The sequence below is a fragment of the Mesoplodon mirus genome (genome assembly GCF_964341445.2).
Source record: "Mesoplodon mirus genome assembly, chromosome: 7".
Taxonomy (NCBI): Eukaryota; Metazoa; Chordata; class Mammalia; order Artiodactyla; family Ziphiidae; genus Mesoplodon; species Mesoplodon mirus.
Window position 1 is genome coordinate 77,822,850 of NC_138983.1, and position 18,326 is coordinate 77,841,175.

Consider the following 18,326-nt stretch of genomic DNA (forward strand, 5'->3'; position numbering starts at 1 on the left):
CACGCTCTTTGCAGGGTCCAGCGGAGAGTCAGGCCACCTGTGGACGCCTGCGGCCCCAGTTTTGCATGCTGGTGGTGTAGGGGTCATGTTCAGGGAATCTCTGTTGTCCTAACACCTGCCTGGGTCCTGGGGAAGGAATCAGAACTCAGAAGCAGGAGAAGAGCCTTTGGCCAGCAGGGAAGGGGGGTGAGGCCTAGGGCAGGTCCATAAAAGATCAGAGCACCTCAGTGCTTTAGGAGGAAGGGGCTTCAGAGGTGGGCCAGCACAGGCTGTGACAGAGGCTAAGCAGACTGGGAGGGGAGGCACTTCCGGGAGACAGCAGGGGTCTACTCCCTGCCCCTCATTGTTTGCTCATCTCACTCTAATGAGGGGGTCATTTCCCCTGCTCTGATGATTCGAAGCCTCTGCTGGCACCCACAGGACGGTGACTGAGGCCTTCACACTCCTCAGCATGGATCCCAGCTCCCACTCAGATCTGGGGCCACAGACACCTCTCCCACACCCTGCCGCCCCTGTGAGCAAGCTGTTCTTGTGAAACGTGGTCATAGTTTGTTAGGAGGATCTGTTTTCTATGGGGATACAAACCAGTGTTGATACCAGTACACACACATGTCCAGCCATGGGTGCAAAGGGAAGGGACAGTAGTTCTGGGGTGTCTTTGCAGACCCGTAGGCCCCTAACGCCAGTCCCCACAGCCACAGCCAGATGGGTCCTCCTCCCTCAGTTGAACGAGATGCTGCTGCACAGAAATCCCACAAGTTCCACAAAGGGGCCCAACTGTCCTTTCCCTTATACACACCTTTAACGGGTGCCCCATGAATTTCCCCACACCCATTCCCCTTGTTGCATCCTCATTGGGATGAAGAGGTAGCTGCCTCCACCACTCTCCACATTGCAATAATCCCAGTGGAACTAGAGGATGCTCCCGCTACGATGAGGCAGACAGTCCTGTCCCCATGGCCAAGACTTTTCGTCTCTGGTCAGGCCACCCACACAGGAAACCCTAGATGAGCGGAGGGTCATCCCAGCGCCGTTGTCTGGCTGCTTCAGGAAAGCAGAGAGAAGCTCCATAATGACAAGGGCCGTCTCCAGGCTCCATGCTAGAAACTGGTGAGTGTCCAGAGGGCTGAAAGGCACAAGAGCAGCTCTGCCTCCCCAGAAGGTCCAGGGATGCAGAAGACGGTACAGATGCCCCAGAAGGGCCCTAGCCAAGCAGGCGTTAGAGAAGGGGCTGATGAGGGGGTCCCTGGGGAAAGTGAGAGCTGTGCGTTCCCAGGGGCAGCCTGAGGAGTCCTTGTCTATGTGGAGGAAAGGTGTGGCCACCTGTAGACCCAGAGCTCCTGTGACCTCCCTCATCCTTCCTTCCTCTCAGGATCGCTCTCTGTGGAGCAGCTCAACACCAACAAGATGACAGTGGCCTGAGAGCATTTCCCACGAAAACGATCTTTGTTCACAATTTACATACATCACTCCAAAGGTCCTGCTCCCACCCACACCTGGCCACACCCACCTCCCCCACCTCCCTAACCCCCCACAATCCCGCTCCCCCTCCCCACCCTGGTGGTCCTGCCCCCCTCCCTTCCCCCCACATCATCCAGGATCAGCACTGGGAGGAGGAGGAGCCCCTAGGCTCCCCAGGGGGCTGCCCTGGGGCCTCGCCCTGGAGGGCTGGCCCAGCTGTTCCCTACTGGCTGCAGTGCTTCTTCCTCCTCTTCCCACGCTTCTTTGTGTCAAACGGGTCACGCTTTCTCTTTCTCAGCTGTGAGGGGCGAGCCAGCCCCAGAGCCAAGGCTGGCCTCCCAGAGACGCCGAGGCCAGCCCCGGGGATGGGCAGCTTCTCAGCAGCGGCTGGGCGTCCACACACAGCCCGCTTCCTCGACTTGGGAGCGGCTGGTGGAGCTGGGCTGAGGCCTCTTCTCTGAGAGGAGGGGGACTGGGGAGCACTCTGGGCCCCCCAACCTCCAGAGGAAGCCAGGGCTGAGACATGGGCAGGACTGAGGGACATCCCGAAAGGCACCAGTATATTCTGAGAGTCTACGATGAAGACGCTTTGGAGCACCTCCTCGTTCTCACTGGACCCGTCCCCGGGCACTCGGGCCTCCCGAAGAGGAGAGGCCTTTCTGAGAACAGACGCATCCCTGGATCTCAGTAGAGGGCCGGTGCGCCTTTGACCCTGGGGAGGGGAGAGCCGTACGGGCCGGAATATAGAGAACTCCTGACGTCCTCCAGAGGGAACAAAGACTTTGGGCCTGCACAGGGCAGTGTCTGTTTGGATGAGCCTATGAAGAGCCTCAGAATCAATCTCTGGTGGGCAGGCTTCATCACTGACCCCTAGATGGGGGTCTTGGTCGTGCCTCTGGGCACCTTGGCTGGCGTCGGACTCAGAAGGACTTGAGGCCATTCCGGGTGCACTGTGACTCGGGGCTGCCCGCACACCGTCGTCCTCTTTCAAGGCCAGGAGTCGTTTCTGCACCAGCTGGTAGGAGGGAGGAGGACAGTGACGGCTCCACACACACGTGTGAGAGGAGGAGCACTGGGCAGTGGGACAATGGCCCTGGGGGGGAGGAGGGGACGGGCGACCCCAGGACTTGAATCCAAATACAGACACTGTGGCAGTCCTGCCATCCTCCTGCAACTGATTCCCAGCTTTGTGACCTTCCCTCCCCTCCCGGCTCCCTATCCTCTCCTTCCTTTCACCCTGCACTGCACCCACCCCAGAACGGGCCCTTCCCCATGCCAGGCGTCCCAGGCAGGGGAGGGATGGACAGCGCTATGTGGCCCTCCTGTTCTGGGGCCCTATCTCTCCCCTATTCACTGGGGTCCCTCCGTGCCCTGGTCTTCCTGGGTGTCCCTTGTGTCCCCTGTTCTACCGGGGATCCCTCCCTCCTCTGGCTCCCCTGGGTCATCTGGGTTCCCCTGTCCCCTGGATCACCTGGGGTCCCCCTCCCGTGGGGTCCCCTGGCTCCCTGAGTGTCCCTCTCCCTCCCCTGTCTCACTTCTTCGGGGGTGAGCCCTTCCTCCTGCTCCAGCTCCTTCTCTAGGGCCAAGAGATCCAGCTGTGGGTCTGGGGAAAGCAAATCTGCCAGGAATCCAGGGTGAATGACTGCCTCCACCTAGAACAGAAAGAAGAGGCTGTGAGCATCCTTGGCCAGGAGTGGCCTGTGAGACAAGAAGGCCAGGAGGGAAAGTGAAAAGCAGAGACCCACCCCACTCTCCTCCACAAGGCGGGGATGGTCAGCGCGCACACACACACACACGCAAACATGCACATACACAGTCACACACAAAAGAGCACATATACAGAGGCACAAACACAGACACAAAGGCATACACACAGATAGACACAAACATATACACACAAACATCTGCGTAAACCTCCCCTAACACCAGGCTCAGGAACAAGGAGCTGAGCTTAAGTCCCAACGGCCTGAGCAGAACCCAGATCTTGGGTGCTGAGAGTTCCATGCCCTGGCATCTTGCAGACCCCAGTCTCCAGGCCTAGCCTACTTTGGTGACAAAGTCCTCCTGGGAACACAGCTTGTCGATGTAGCTTAAGAGATCCGGGTCCGAGTAGGTGCCGTCCTCTTCCTGCTGCAGCTCATTTCCGTCCTCTCCCCATTCTGCATCTGAGTCGCCTGTGGCTGAGTGGACGGGCCCCACCAGCACCTCCATGATGTCCATATACTCCCTCACAGCCTCAGGTGGAATCTCCTCGGGTGCCTTGGGCTCCGGGGGTCGCTGGGACCTGTGTGGCTTCGGGCGGGAGGGCTGGGCGCTGGGGCCGGACATGCTGGGAGCACAGGCTGAGGCAGAGCAGGAGGAAGGGGAGGAAGGTGAGGGGCTCCCGGTCCACCTCCTGACCACCGAGCGCACGCTGGTGAGGGCATTGTTGGGGGACATTGATGTGGGTGTGGGGGGGTCAGGACCACCTGAAGCTTCATGCACAGTTGGAGGGGGGCGGTAAGGGGGCATCTAAGAGAGTCACATGTAAGGAAGTGGGGAACCTCCAATTTTCCAGGGGTGTCCCCATCAAGCCCACTTCTTAGGCAGACTTTGTGTGCAGTCCTTTGACAGGGAGGCGTGAGAGAAGTTACAAAATTGACCAAGTCAATACCCCGTAGTGACAAAGGGCATCTGAGACCCCACCCCCCACCCCCCGCCTCGGTGGTTGTTTTGCTTGAAAGACCAATGCCCCTGTCTTGAAGGAAAATGATCCACATGGGAACAGTGGCCAACCCTGGGCCCCTGTTACCTGTGCGTTCAACTCCAGTGGGAACCTGGGTGGCTGGCTGAAGGCCCACTTTCGGGGCTGGGGGCCCCCGAGGATCCAGCTTCGGTGGGGCTGGAGGAGGCAGGCCCTGCGCGCACTGCATCCACTGCAACTGCTGAACCTGCATCTCCTCCTCGGCCTCAAATTCCATGAACCTGGGGAGTGACGGAGGCACAGGCCACCCTGAGAAAATGGCCTGGGTTCTGGAGCCCAACAAAGGCAGCCAAGAATGAGGGATTGGGAGAGGATGTGCCTTGGGGCTGTCAAGGCCCTGTGAGGTGCTGTCCACAGCAGAGAGCTGCTCCTGGAACTGATACAAGATCTGGGACCCTTCCTGCCTCACCAGCACTGGAGAGCATTCAACAGCATAGAGCCAGGTCGCTGCACTGAACCAGGTCAACGGGACACGTGGCTGACCCAGGGGGCACCCTCCTCATGCCCCCCATCCAGAGCCACATGAAGGGCTGACAGCCAGAGGCTGGAACAGGCATGTGTTCCCCACAGGGGTCCTTGCCCAAATCCAGGACCCTGGGTTGGGACTGAGAGTTCTGGAACGTAGACCTGGAGACAGGGCTCAGGAGAGGCTGGACGATGTGGATGCTGAGCTTAGAGGACAGGCCTTCCTTTCCTCTGAGAGGTGCTTGTTTGTTTGGTTTTGTTTCTTAAACCAAGGGGATTACCGTGGAGCAAACACTGGAAGGGCCAGAGACCCTTGGGCTGATGACAGCTGGCTTCCCCAGCCTCTTGAGGGATGCCAGGGTACCCACTCAGGCCACTTTTCGTGAGGAGAGGGGGTCCCAAATGTATGTCAGTGGCCGCCAGCCAGCCACCACTAAGGAAGCAGCAGGCTGGCAGGTGGAGCTCTTTCCCCAGCCCAGCCCATATGGCCGGAGATGGACCCCTACTGGACTCACAGCTTCACCCTGCCCCGTCCTGAGACCTTCATGTCAGGGCAAGGGTAGGTCAAACTCAGGGGAGGGCAGAGCTCGTGGTGGAGGAAGGACAGAAGACCCAAACTCTCAAGGTGAGGGAGGGGTTTCTGGAGGACTGTAGGGCCTCTGGGCTGCGGGCCCCCCGTTTCGAGCGACAGCCCTTCTCCTTTGTCCTCTCTGATGAGCACCCCCACGGCCAGACCCTGCCCTCACCCACTCACCTCACCCCCCACGCAGCCCCTGGGCCCAGGACGCTGACTCACTTTTGCGCCATCTCGTAGTAGATCATCCGGTCAGAGTTGCTAATGTGCTGCCATTCCTGCACGGCCCTGCACAGTCCCTCCTCCAGTGTCATGGTGGGCTTCAGGCGGGCCAGGGATCGAAGCGCTGGGCTGTAAGCACTCGGGGTCAGTCTCTGTGCCCAGCCCAGCCCCCACCTGCCTGACCCCACCCACCAATGTGGACCACACATCACTCATCACAGCATGACTGAGCAACAGGAGAGTGAGAGGCAGGTGTCCGGGAGAGCAGAGACAAGCCTTCCCGGCTACGGCTGTCACCACCTCACACTCACTCGAGGATGACCATCCACTCCCAGGCTACAGCTGGGACACTGTGCCTTGGGGAGCTCTTTTCCTCTTCAAGGCTGCCTTTTCATAATAAAAATCACCATCATCAATGAGGCGTGGCATGTGCCAGGCAATCTGCTCACACTTCGTAGATTAGCCCAAGGAGTCTTCTGCACGGTCCTCTGAATGAAGTGTGGTTGTCCCCTTTTTACGAGGGACCGCAGGTTTAGGATGGAAATGCCTGCCAGGCTCACAACTCTAGTGGGAGAGAGCCCATGCCCTTAGGAGAGCTCTACTATCACGCTGTTCCTAGTGGAATTCTCCACATCAACGAAGTCGAGGCGTGCATGAAGCGCTCTCCTGGGCCCCGTGCTCCTCCCCCTTCTCTGAAGTGACCTCCCCGGCCATGTACACTCAGGTGCTGTATGAAAGGAGACGTCAGCACAGGAGAGTGTGGCATCCACTCCTTGGCTCCTCAACTTACACCACGACCCTCTCTGACTGCAAGTCTTCAGGCCGTATTACCAGGAGAATCATGGAAGAGCAAGCTGGCTAGACTCACAGGGGGGTGGGGTCAGTTGAGATAAGGCACATTTCAGTCATGATGTCATGGACTGGCAGGCTCGCCCATATGACCGACAGTGTGCCTTCTCATGGCGTGGACATCGCCCTCACACCTTGCTTCCAGTATCCCTAGAAACCTAACCTGCGAGTCCATCCCCAGTTCCTCTTTATCTAAGAGCTCCGATAAGCTCATGACCCCCTGAGCGTTCACTCACATGAGAAAGCAGGAAAGAGCTTCCGCATCAGGCCTCTGGGGAAGGTGTCTCCGGGCCAGTGGCTTGAGGCGCTGCCACCGTCGGAAGTTACTGTACACGCTCTGGTGGTTAGAGCAGTCCTCCTGCGAGGCATAGGGCTGGTTGGTGTCCAGGCTGCCCTCCCTGGAAGTGCCATGTGGCCATGGCCCAGAGTTCACTGGGCGAATGTTAGGGGCCATCTGGGCAGCTGGTGGTGGAGCTTGAGGAGGAAAGCCTAGGGTCCAGCCTCCCTTGCCAGCCTGAGTAACTCCAGCAGCTGGAGCAGTCACAATGGTCTCCATCGCAGGGGTTGCTAAGAATATGGGTGCAGGACATGCAGCACTCCCGCTGAGGGCCCCTGGAGCGCTCCAGTTGAGGGGGCCCTGAGGAACGATAAAGGTCTGAGTCTGGGGGGCCTGCACTGGCCTCCCTTGTGACCTGACTTGTACAGTGAAGTTGCAAGCCCCAGGGGCACCAGGGCCACAGCCACCATTAGCCACCAAAGGCATCCTGGGGAAAGCTGGCAGCCACAGGCTGCTGCCGGGAGGGAATGCGGGGGCGATGAGAGGTGGCAGGTGCTGCTCCCAGGGTGGCCAGTGCTGGGCGCCAGGAACGGGTGGAGGAAAGGACACTGCCGTGAAAGTAGACAAGGAGGCACCGGGGTTCACGGTGACATCCGTTCCCAGCAGTGCAGATGCTGTTGAGGCAAAGGAGAGGAGTGAATGGAGGAGGAGAATGGGCAAGTGGGACTGAGGCTTTCTGCGGCATCAGAGTGTAAATCTCCACAGATGAGAGACTCTTGGACAAGGGAAACTGCAGCGTGCAACTGTCTTCAAGTGATTTTCATGCCCTGACCTCCAGTTGAGAATTATTCCACTCGTGACCCCACGCCCATCCACCAAGCTCCCTGACCCCTGCCTGCCGAGAAGAAACTGCCTCAGCAAGCACTCACTTGGAGAGCCTCCCTAAGGCACACCCTGGCACCTAAGCCTCACAGGCTGTCTCCCAAGACCTGGAGCTGTGTGGACATCCGCTCTGTGAGAAATGCCCCTCAGCCGGCGTACTAGCAGGTAGGGGCCTTCTGCAAGGTAAGTTCTAGGCCCCCAAAGGCCCTTTGTGGACAGGCACTGTGTAAAATATTAGGGCCCCACCTCCTCCTCAGTCCTCCTTTTCCTGATGCTCAGTATAAATCCCCTCTTTCTTTCCTAGCCTCACAAAACAAAACAAAATGCTGGAAAATATCTCTAATGGAATCCTGATACAAACCCATGACACTGGCCCAGAAAGCACCTGCATCTCCGAACAACCCACAGCAGATACGTAACATGGGCCAGGTCCTGCCACCCCTTCCCCAGTGCCCAGAGTCACTGTCATCAGTCAGGAGTTCTGTTCCTAGGGGCTTGGCGTGGTCTGAGAAGTAGGCGCGTGTCCCTTAGATTCTGTCATTTCACAGCCAGTGATGGCTGCAGAGGATTAAACAAGGGCCAGGGAATTGTCATGTTACATTGGTCGTGGGAGTATAGACTGCCTGTGGTCCTTCCCCTTCCAGCTCCCAATAACGGAGAGACAATCTGAGATGCAGGCATAAGCCAGATGCCATGGCGATCAAGTTGTCTGAAACACATCCCTGTTCAGGAGAACAAGGTACACACCACGGTGCACCTAACTAACCGGAACAGATGTCATAGGACGTTTAATAGTAACACAGAAGATCATCTTCCTGATCCTGGGCTACACTCCTTCCCCCTTTAAAAGAGGAAGCAGCCTTCATAGACATTCCACCCGAACCAACCCCACTCCACATCTGTTCCCTGTCCATGAAGGAGTGACATGAAATAGGAACAAACTCTTCCTCTCAAGGCAGCCTGAGGGTCCACCATGAGATACGGGACAAGATGAAGTAGGTCTGAAGTACTGCCATTCCACAAAAGGAAGAACAATTCAGAGCAACTCAGGAACCTGAGCCCTCTCTTGGCTGAAGTTACACGTAACGGTTGCCCATCCCCTGTTGAATCCAAGGCAACAGTTACCTGAACTGACAAGTGAGCTCTGGGCTGGGAGGAGTGGACGAGGTGTGGGCTGCGGCAGTTAGAGTAACCCCCTGCCTAGCTCTCGGAGAGGACACTTCACTGCAGGTGTGGCCACACACAGCCCCATTGAATAGTTTTCTCACCAAGACCATCTCTCCCCACGGCCCCCTGAGATATAGTATGCTCCTGTTCAAATCCCTTTGAAAGATATGGTGAGGCAAGCTTCAGGTGCCTCAGGAACACAATACAGCTCTAGGCTTTCCTCATGACCCTCCCTGTGTCACCACCAGGACATCACACACATCCTTACACACACGTTTCAAAGTGGCTTGTCTCCCTTCTAGAAAGAATCAGACTGCTGCCATCCTTTCTCCATTGCCAGGGCAATTCCTCTTGATCCACCTCCAACGACCCCTCCTCCCCAGGGCAGTCTCAGGTTTCTTCAGGCTCCCCAGTCTCCCCAGGTGAAATGTCCTTGTGCGTCCAGTGCTCTCTTCTCCCTCTACTTCAGTCCAGCTGTGTGCCCACAGTTAAGTGTAACGTGTGAACCTGAAGGATGTGAGGATGGCAGGGTCTCTGAGAACACACCCCCAGCCTATAGGCTTACCTCCTATTGAAGCCATCCTGCAGGCTTGGGCACGGACTACTGCTGCCTGGTAGCCTCAATGAGAAAAGTCAAGACCAGGAGCCAGAGAGCGACCTGCTTCAGCAAACGCTCGGGATCCAAGTCAACGAGGGACACGTTTGAAAGTAAACCGGAAAATGCGGGCTGAACCGTTCTGCGGTGGGGGAGGGGCAGAGGGCACGTGGGTCGGGGTGGCGTGCGCTGGGGGGACATTCCACGAGGGCTCTGGCAGGTAGGCAAGAACCGGAAGTTCCTTCCACCTCCCACAGTGGCAACACAATTGGCGTGTGCCTCTTTAGGCAGTTTATAGACTGTTGTTTTGATTCACGGCACCGAGGTTGAACATGACAGTCCCTTCCTTTCACGTCTTTATCCATCAACCTAGGGTTTTTTTTTTTTTTTTTTTTTTTTGCGGTACGCGGGCCTCTCACTGTTGTGGTCTCTCCCGTTGCGGAGCACATGCTCCGGGCGCGCAGGCTCAGCGGCCATGGCTCACGGTCCCAGCTGATCCGCGGCATGTGGGATCTTCCCAGACCGGGGCACGAACCCGTGTCCCCTGCATCGGCAGGCGGACTCTCAACCACTGCGCCACCAGGGAAGCCCTGGAGCTTTAATAATGAAGGAAAATTTAAATGATTTGCAACCAATAACTTCATACTAGAGGAATGGTGAGGCAAAATATTGTACCCAGGCACTCGAGAAAGGCAGGCTGCCTTGTTGCTTCCTCCCTTTGTTCAGTCATTCAACCAATTATTTACAAGATTCTCACTCATAATTCTGATACAGTATTTGAAGGACTCTTCTCAAGGCCACTGATACAAAAATTGCACTGTGCAAAAATTAGCCAGTCCCAATTCTGCAATCACTTTTGTAATACTTCAAAATCCTACACCCCACAGACAGAGATAATCAAATTAGCCCAAATGTAACTTGGGAAGACCAGTCACAGAAGGGAGTATCTAAAAGTCCTTTGGATCATGATCTCTGACTATTCCTGCACAGAAGGTGGGGGCGGGCATTGACTACTGAGAAAAAACATCTCTGGACATGCATCACAAGCCTCAGAAGACAGTTCCATCTTCCACTCAATCACGAAACATTAAAGAAACGAAGAGATACCATGTTTGTGTCTTGTGGAGTTTTCAAGTCTGCACTTGGAGGCGCTTAGTGCTGTTACATGGGAGGGGTCTTCAGAGGCATCCTGTTGAGTGAGAAATGCTCTAATCTTGCGTTTGACCAGAAAGCGGATCTGATGACTGACGTCTCTTCGGGAAGTTTACAAAGTCAGGTCAGTGAGTCGATCCCGCTACTGTTTTTGTTGTTGTTTTATTGTCAACTGAAATTCTGCAAGATATTATAAAAAAGGAGGGAGGGAAAATAAAATTGTTCCCATACTACCTGTTGAAATTGGCCCAGATGGTCAACCCTTTCTCAAAATTATTTTTTAAAAAACCCCAAAACCGTACAAAGGAAACACCTGTGAACACTGAGAAAAAATATTCTAGTAGAGTAAATGCGTTGGAAAAACTCTAGGAACGGAGTCAGGAGACAGTATCTTAAGAGTGTTTCCCAGGTCTGAAATTCTTTGCTAGCATTGTTCTTTAACGGAAACTTCAGGTGTGCTAGGAAAAAGGACCTACTGTTTTTTGAAAGACATTAACAAGAACCAAGGAACGGCAGTCCAAAGGACATGAAAGTACTTGGCCCAATTTGAGGCCACTATGCTTACAGCGGAGCTCTCCAGAACTCTTTGTAGCTAAGTGCATGGGTTTCACGAGTGCAATATAAAACTCACGAGTGCACATTTCCCAAGAGCTGGTTTTAAGAAGAGACCGTCACGAAGGTTCCCAGCGAGGAGCGTCGCCAGAGAAGTTCCGCAGCTTGCCCGACCCTCCATTTCTGTCCTCTCCTGCAGAGACCTCCTAGGCCCGCGCACCCCGCGCCTGCACGCCCGCGCACGCCTGTGCACGCCCACTGGGGCGGGGCTCTCGGGCACGCGGACCGCCGTCTTCCGACAGCTCCCGGCGTCTGCTGGGGCAGTTTGCTCCGGAAGACAGGAGCGCATGCGCGAGCGCGGAGGGTGGGGCCCCAATGGCTGTCCGGCGGGGGAGGGGCCTGTCATGGCGGCCTGTAGAGTCAATTCTAGGAATCCTGAGGTAAGGGGTACGGGGACTTTTCACCCCTCAGGTGTCACCGCTCTGCACTGTTGTTCACCCTGTGGGTTATTTGTGCCCTTGTCCATGTAAGGAGACTCCCCACAATGTGGATTCACGCCCCCATAGAGCTCGATTCCCTTGAGATGTTTACCCCAGGATTATCGGCACCACTGGGGAGCCGGCTGCATGAAGGGTTCAGTGATTGCGGGGCCTCCAGTGGGGGCTAAATAGTGTGTGCGAGCTATTAAACAGGTGCCGTTCTAGTCTGCGCGTTGTGAAGAGTACAAAAGCTAGAGGGAAGTTCTTGCGAGTTGAAAACCCTCATCTGGTTCCGAAGGTGTAGCTCAGGTGATTGGAAAATGAGTGAAGATGGAAGGAACACACTCATCGTTTCACTAGTGTCTTCCTTCTTATCATAAAAACATCAGTCAACACTTGTGTTCAAACTGCATTCTTTTGTCGGTGATGCGAGCAACTTTGCTGAATGTGGTAATAAACATGTATTTGTAGTCTGGTGTCAAATCATGATTGATTTGCAAGCATAGATGGGGTCTGTACATACTTAATTGGTTGGTGGGAATCTGATAGGTAGTCAAATGTGTGGGTTGGTTTTGTCCGTGGATATTTGTGTTTGAAGGGAGGTCATGCCTGTGTTTTTGTGAGAGTGTGTAAGAGTGAGTGTTGTATTTGGAGGGTGTTGAGATGTGACGCAGGCATACTCAAGGAGTTGGTGGTTAGGTGTTTGTAATTTGGTGTTTGGGGAATATGTTTACATGTGTTTTTTTCACCCATGAATTTGGGGATTTGTGTGTGTGTAATGGTGGATTTGGAAGGATTATCTGCATATGCATAAGGGCAATGTCAGGAAAAGTAGTGGTGTATATTACTTTGGGTGTCCAGTCTGTTAATTTTGTATATTTGGGGAATGTAGGCTGATCATTTGTGTATTCAGGGCATGTTGTATGGTTATGGGGTGTTTGTGGGTGTGCATGTTCAGGAGCTGTGTATGTATATTTGGATGTGTAGAGGGCAAGTCTGTGACTATTTTATGGGGCTGGTGGATGTTGAATGTGTAGGTATGTTGTGTTTGTATGATCCTGTATTCTCCAAGATGGCAGAGTTCATTCTGCGTGAGAGGTTGGGACTATGGGGTTATGTATACGCCAGTAGTGTGGTACTGTATGTGTATTTGGAACAAAGGGCGTATAGGGTGACATTATTGCCTATTTGTAGTGTACTGGGTAATTGTGGTTCTATTTGGGACTTGTGGAGAGTTGTGTGTTCAATGAGTTTGTGTGTGTATTCAAGGGGCATGGCCACTTGGAGGAATATTTGCTGAGGCTGTGCATTTGTAATTTTCAGTAGGAGCTTCTTAGGCTTATGTATTTTGGGAAGTGAGTGTATCTGATAGAGAGGTAGGGTTCTATGTTTCTACAGGGAAGATGGACAATTGCATTTGTATGTATTAGAAATATGTGATACGGGTATTTGTTAGTACTTGCATATGTGTGAGCTGGCTCCTGATAGCTAGGGATAATTTGATATATGGAAGTTGTTTCATAAATGGTTTGCTGGAGATATTTTCATGTATCTTACTTGTGTATTCTAATCCGTGTGCGTGTCCATCATCAGGTGCATGCATTATCAGAGTTTGTTCATAAGGTATGGAGTTGTTAGGAGTATTCAAAGTGTATTTCTTTGGAGAACGCTAGGGTGTCTATACGTGTGTTTGGTAGGAGTAAGAGGTGGTCTGTCTATATATTCAGGGTGAGGGTAGAAATGTATATACACACACACACACACACCTATACAGTTTGTATGTTGGAGTAGTGGTGGGGAGCTTGTATTCTGGAGAGGTAGCATAATGTATAGTGTTTGGGAGGGGATCCATATGTTCAGGGGTTAGGAATATTTGCATGTGTGTGTCCATAGGTGTGTGAGAATTGTGTATGTATCTTAGTAAGACTGCAGAGGTTGTCGGTGTTTTTCTGTTTTGAATGTGTCTGAGCATTTGGGGTGTATACTCATGAGTAGTTTGTGGATGTGTGTATTTGTGATTTGTGAGTGTAGCAGGAGGCTTCGAGTCCTCTATGTGTCTATTTCAAAATGTAATGCCTGAAGAATTTAGTGGTGTTGCTTGTATGTGTGTTCTCAGTATTAGTGAGGTGGACTTACATGTACAGTTGACCCAAACATGGGTTTCAACCACACGGGTCCACGTATAGTGGATTTCTTTTTCAGTAACTACTACAGGACTACTACAGGATCCATGGATGCAGAGCCACTGCATGGAGGGTTGGCGCCCTAACCCCCAAGTTGTTCAAGGGTCAGCTGTATTTGATAAGTATAGATTATTTGTGCCTGTGTGTGTTTTTGAGTTCCTGGGGCTTCTGGGGTATGTATTCTGTGGGATGTGAGAGTTTAGTTTGTGTGTTTGGAAACCAGTGGGCTGTGTAGGTTATGTGTGTGTGCAGGAATCCTGCAGTATATGTATTTTAGGGCTGTGGGATTGCATATGGGTCTTTTTTTGGGTTGCACATGAGACAGTTGTGTACTTGGTGACCCTGTGTGCTTAGGTACTCAGTGTGTACATCTGGATGGCATATTGGTTGCACATGTTTGTTTTCAGGCCCATGTTGTGTGTGTATATATAGTTGTGAGAGTGGAATGTGAATATTCAGGGTGAGTAAGGTTTCATCTGTAAAAATTTAGGTAGTAAGAGGTGGTCTGTTTGTGTATTTATTCAGGGTGAGGGTGTGTGTTCAGGATATATATATATATATATATATATATATATATATATATATATACAAACACAAATGTATATGTGGTATCCTTTTGGTTATATATCTGTGGTGGGAGTTGAGAGTTCTCCTTGGGGTGTAAGTGGATTCTGTGCACATATTCACAGGAAAAGTTATGGGATGTGCTGGAACTGGTTCATACTGTCTTGGGAGAGTCAATGGTGCATATCTCTTCCCATCTGTGTGTTTAGTGATGTCAGGTGGGTAGCTTGAAATTGGTCATGCTGGGAATATTTATACCATGTAGATACCATAAGTGAAGTCTTTCCCGCCTTTCTCGGAGAGCTTTTTATCAAGCACTTAGCAGCGTACCACTGATGTGCGTGTTTGGATTGTGTATGAATGAAGCAAGAATATTTGGGCATCGGTGGGTATGTATGGGACACTCATGTGAATTGTGAGTGGGGCTTCTGGGGCTATGGGCCCTTGTATATGTGCATTGACCCTGGTAATTGTGAATCATTGCATTGCTCCTATCAGGTTGGTCTGTTCTTTAGGGCCAGAGAATCCCCATAAATGTTGTTGATTCCCAGTAGAAATCATGCAGATGGATACAGGGGTGTCTGTACCTTAGGCAGGTGGACACTCCTTCAGCATTTGTGTGGTCCTAGCGTCTGGGTCCCTAGAAGGGGGCGCCTGGCGGACAGATGGCCATGCAGAGCAGAACCTTCACAGGTGTGTTGTTGGCATGACAGGCAGCAATCAGAAAGTCATGGGGCTTCCTGGATAGGAGGTCAGGTGACCAAGGGTTCTCCCAGGAAAACCCCCTGAGAATCAGTTGGACAGCTACAGGCATTCCTGGCTCTTCTGTGGCACAGCGGACGTGCAAGGACACCCTCCACATGGGGTCCAGAGCCATGTGTCCCTGAGCCCAACTGCCCCAGGGTGGTGGGAACTGTTGCATATCAGGCTGGTCAACTGTATCACTAGGTCTCAACCAACCTGTCTCATGGAAACCTAAGTCCTCACGGATAGGCAGGACCTCTAGGGATCACTGAGCTGACAAGGACAGAGGTAGGGAGGCTTTGTCACTGAGGGAGAGTTGGGGACTGAGACCTGGAGAGCCTGGGGAGTCCCACTCTGAGGAGATGTGGCTCTGATGTTCCCAAACCCTTTAGACATGTTCTCTGTTCTTTTCTGAAGGCTCAAGATGCTTCTAGCAGTGGGAAGCTTATCTCAGTTTCATGTTTCTCTGATAGGATGAACTGACCCTTTTATTCACTCTTCCACATCGAGCTGCAAACCCATCAGAGGGAACCATGTGATCGTTGTAGCCACCAGCTGACCCCACAGCCACCTTGTGCCTCCCTTGGACCCACCCAAGCATTTCTGAGCCTTCTTTATGGTGAGTCTTGTGGCCTTTTCTCCCTCATTGTGACTCCTCCTGCCAATAAAACATGCTGTGAATGTTAACAAAAGGAAACCTGCACTAGAATTGGAGTCTGGAAGGCCCGTAGAGGGAGCTCTCATGCCGTGCCACTCATCATCAATTACCCCAACAGGAAGAGGTCATTTACTGACCCCAAAGAGGAAGTGCAACCACTTTACTACCCCAGCTGGAGGAGGGAAGACTTCCTTCCTGGCCAGCAACAAGAAATAGAAAATAGAAATAGCTAATAGAAAATTCCGCAGTTTAGCCAATGAGACGCCGTTGTCACCTGAAGTTTTACTTTCCTCCAGTGAACTTCCATTTTTTCCCTTGATGATGACTTTCTTTCCTTGTCCCACCCTCCTTACTATACAAGTCTTCTGGGACTTCCCTTGTGGTCCATCAGCCAAGACTCCGCGCTTCCAGTGCACGGGTTTGATCCCTGGTCGGGGAACTAAGATTTCCACATGCCATGTGGCATGGCCAAAAAAAGAGAAAGCCTTCCATGTTGTGTAACCCGTTGGAGTATCTCCCTTTCTATCAGATGAGATACTGCCTGATTCATGAATCGTTTAATAAGGCCAATTTATTCAAAATTCAAAGTAAATCTTCCAATTTACTCAGTTAAATTTTGTTTTTTAATACATTGGGGGCATGCAGAGGTGGCCACTAACAGTTTAATATGTATCCCTCCAGAAATGTTCTGTATAAAAATATGTATGTGCACTTTTCTAAAATCCACTCTTATGATTGCTACTGCTAACAAGATGATTTTATGATTAAATGCTTATCTTTTTAAAAAGAAAAAGGTAAATATATTGGTGGCAGTGATGGGATCTGAAGCAAATTTCTGATTAACATTTTGGGACAAGGAGAAACAGGTGTGGTGCCCACAACTCCTTTGAGTTCACTGTCTTTCTTGCCATTCCTGAAGGTTGTTGGTAAGCTCCTCTTGGTTTGAGCTCCATTCTCTTTGCGTTTGTGCTCCCAATCTAACTGGCTTTCCTTTACAGGGCAGGTCAGTTTGGCTGGTAGAGGATTCTCCTTGAGGCCAAACCCCTAGCCTTTCAGATGGAAATTCCCAGGACACAGTAACATCTCTTGGTTATTGCCAGTATATTTTTGAGTGGTAAACCGTAGCCCCTAATTTTGTTCCCTGGATTCCACACTGGGCACTGCTGACAGTGTAGTCTGCACTTGCCCATCTGTTTGGAATCAGCCCCCAGTTTCCATGCTTGGAGCTGTTGGTGGTGGCTATAGTTCTCCATTTTGTTTGGAATCAGTTTGCAGTCCCCCTTCCTTGGGATTTGCCGTTTGGATCTTTTTCCTCAGTCCAAGGATCCCTGGGAATCGGTGGTGGTGCATACCAGGCCTTCTTTTGTCCAGGACATAGTAACATCTCTTTGTTACTGCTGATATATTAAGGCGCAGGTTTTTTGTGTGTTCTTTTGGGTTGACAAAGGCTAGCTAAGGAAATGAGATCCTTTATCGCCAAAGAGTTGAGAATGCCAGCTTCTGGCACACCTGCTTATTTTATATTTAAGAACTATGGTCCTGGAGGTTGTAGATATTTAGAAAGATGGAAAAATTATACTAATATTGATCTAGAATTACAGTGGTCATTGTGGGGCATGTTCCAGTTAGACAAGATTGTACATTTAAGGAAAACACTAGAGAGCAAGGGTTCACAGATTGCACAGGGAGAATGAGATGCCTGCTTTACTTGGTATGTAAAAGTTTACAGACGGTTTCAAGATTCCAAAATAGCTTCGTTGAGAGACTTAGAACAAAAAGCTAATGAAAAATTAAAGAGACAAAAGGTACCTGAAACAAAAGACCATAGGACGGATGTGACTGCAGATTTAACTCCTACTGTCCCCCCCTTTCCTTTTTCACCTGAGTACTCTTGTTTTACTGATTTTCTGTCTGAAATACTTTTCTATTCCAAAAAGAATATTTAACAATTGCCATTTAAAGTAAAACTACCTGAGATTGCAGGTGAGCCCCCTCAGGTGTCCTTTACCCCTTGGTCAAAGACTGAACTGAGAGCTGTAGTCAAAGAATTCTCTAAACCTTGGAGGAACCCCCAACATTTTTTAAAGACTTCAGAGTCACTGTCAGGGCGTATGTCCCCAAACTGCTAGATCTTTATCCACTTGTACACATGTTGGTAGGACTGGGGGAAGCCCCAGAATGGATGTGGGAAGCAAAATGACATAATCCCTAGGATGATATTCAAGATCCTCAACCTAAAAAGGCTTGCAGAATAACAACTAACCTTTTATAAGCTATTCCTAAAATCTTCCCTGCTCACACTTGGTCTATTATTAATTGGCCTAATAATGATTGATGTATTATTCACTTGTACAAACAAAAGAGGGGTGAATCTGTGGAAGACTTTAGAGCCAGTTTGGAAGCTCTCTTTTTACAGCAGTTGGTGTTCCAAGGAATAAAAAGGCCACTCAGCCTGCTTTAACTGCCCTCTTTGTAAGTGGATTATCTTCTGAGATTAGTGGATTGATAAAAGGGCAGAAAAGAGGGTGGGAGGCTATAGGCCTGACTGAACTCGTGACTATAGCTGAGCATTTTGAAAGGACCTTGGAGCAAGATCACAAACAGAAATCCACCAAGCTCATAGCCTTACAGTTACAACAGCTCTAAGGCAAGGGACACAAAATGACACCTGGGCCTCCCCCATTACAACCTCCTAGGGGTCCATGATCAATTTGATGACCCAAAGTTGATGTTTCATTTGTAATCAGTGAGGACACTGG

The 18,326-nt window shown here is 51.5% G+C and overlaps 3 protein-coding genes across 5 annotated transcripts in view; 1 reads left to right on the top strand and 2 right to left on the bottom strand.

The window, feature by feature from the left end:
- Positions 1–17,445, top strand: part of LOC309807093 (uncharacterized protein) — a 142,066-nt gene extending 124,621 nt beyond the window's left edge. For 2 of the 3 annotated variants that reach the window (XM_082626331.1, XM_082626327.1), the window contains one exon: positions 1,373–1,486. In XM_082626331.1, the coding sequence (XP_082482457.1) occupies positions 1,373–1,422 (50 nt within the window). In that variant the 3' untranslated portion in view covers positions 1,423–1,486. Of the gene's footprint in view, positions 1–1,372; positions 1,487–15,382; positions 15,529–16,355 lie in introns of those variants that run through there. The other variant, XR_014294491.1, reaches the window with a different exon arrangement.
- Positions 1,685–11,345, bottom strand: LOC309807983 (NUT family member 2G-like; the record flags this gene model as incomplete). The annotated part of the gene is made up of 7 exons (XM_082627992.1): positions 1,685–2,476; positions 2,997–3,113; positions 4,302–4,425; positions 5,466–5,594; positions 6,551–7,265; positions 8,742–8,796; positions 11,019–11,345. 7 exons carry the CDS (start codon positions 11,343–11,345, stop codon positions 1,685–1,687), a joined length of 2,259 nt encoding a protein of 752 aa, XP_082484118.1.
- Positions 3,107–3,904, bottom strand: LOC309807097 (uncharacterized protein). Its single transcript, XM_082626336.1, has one exon. It carries the CDS (start codon positions 3,898–3,900, stop codon positions 3,499–3,501), a length of 402 nt encoding a protein of 133 aa, XP_082482462.1. The 5' UTR covers positions 3,901–3,904; the 3' UTR covers positions 3,107–3,498.
- Positions 17,446–18,326: the final 881 nt, after the last annotated feature.

What these genes read in the sequence shown, in the direction of transcription:
- LOC309807097 (XM_082626336.1), bottom strand. Translation starts at nt 3,900, where the DNA reads ATGTCCCCCAACAATGCCCTCACCAGCGTGCGCTCGGTGGTCAGGAGG.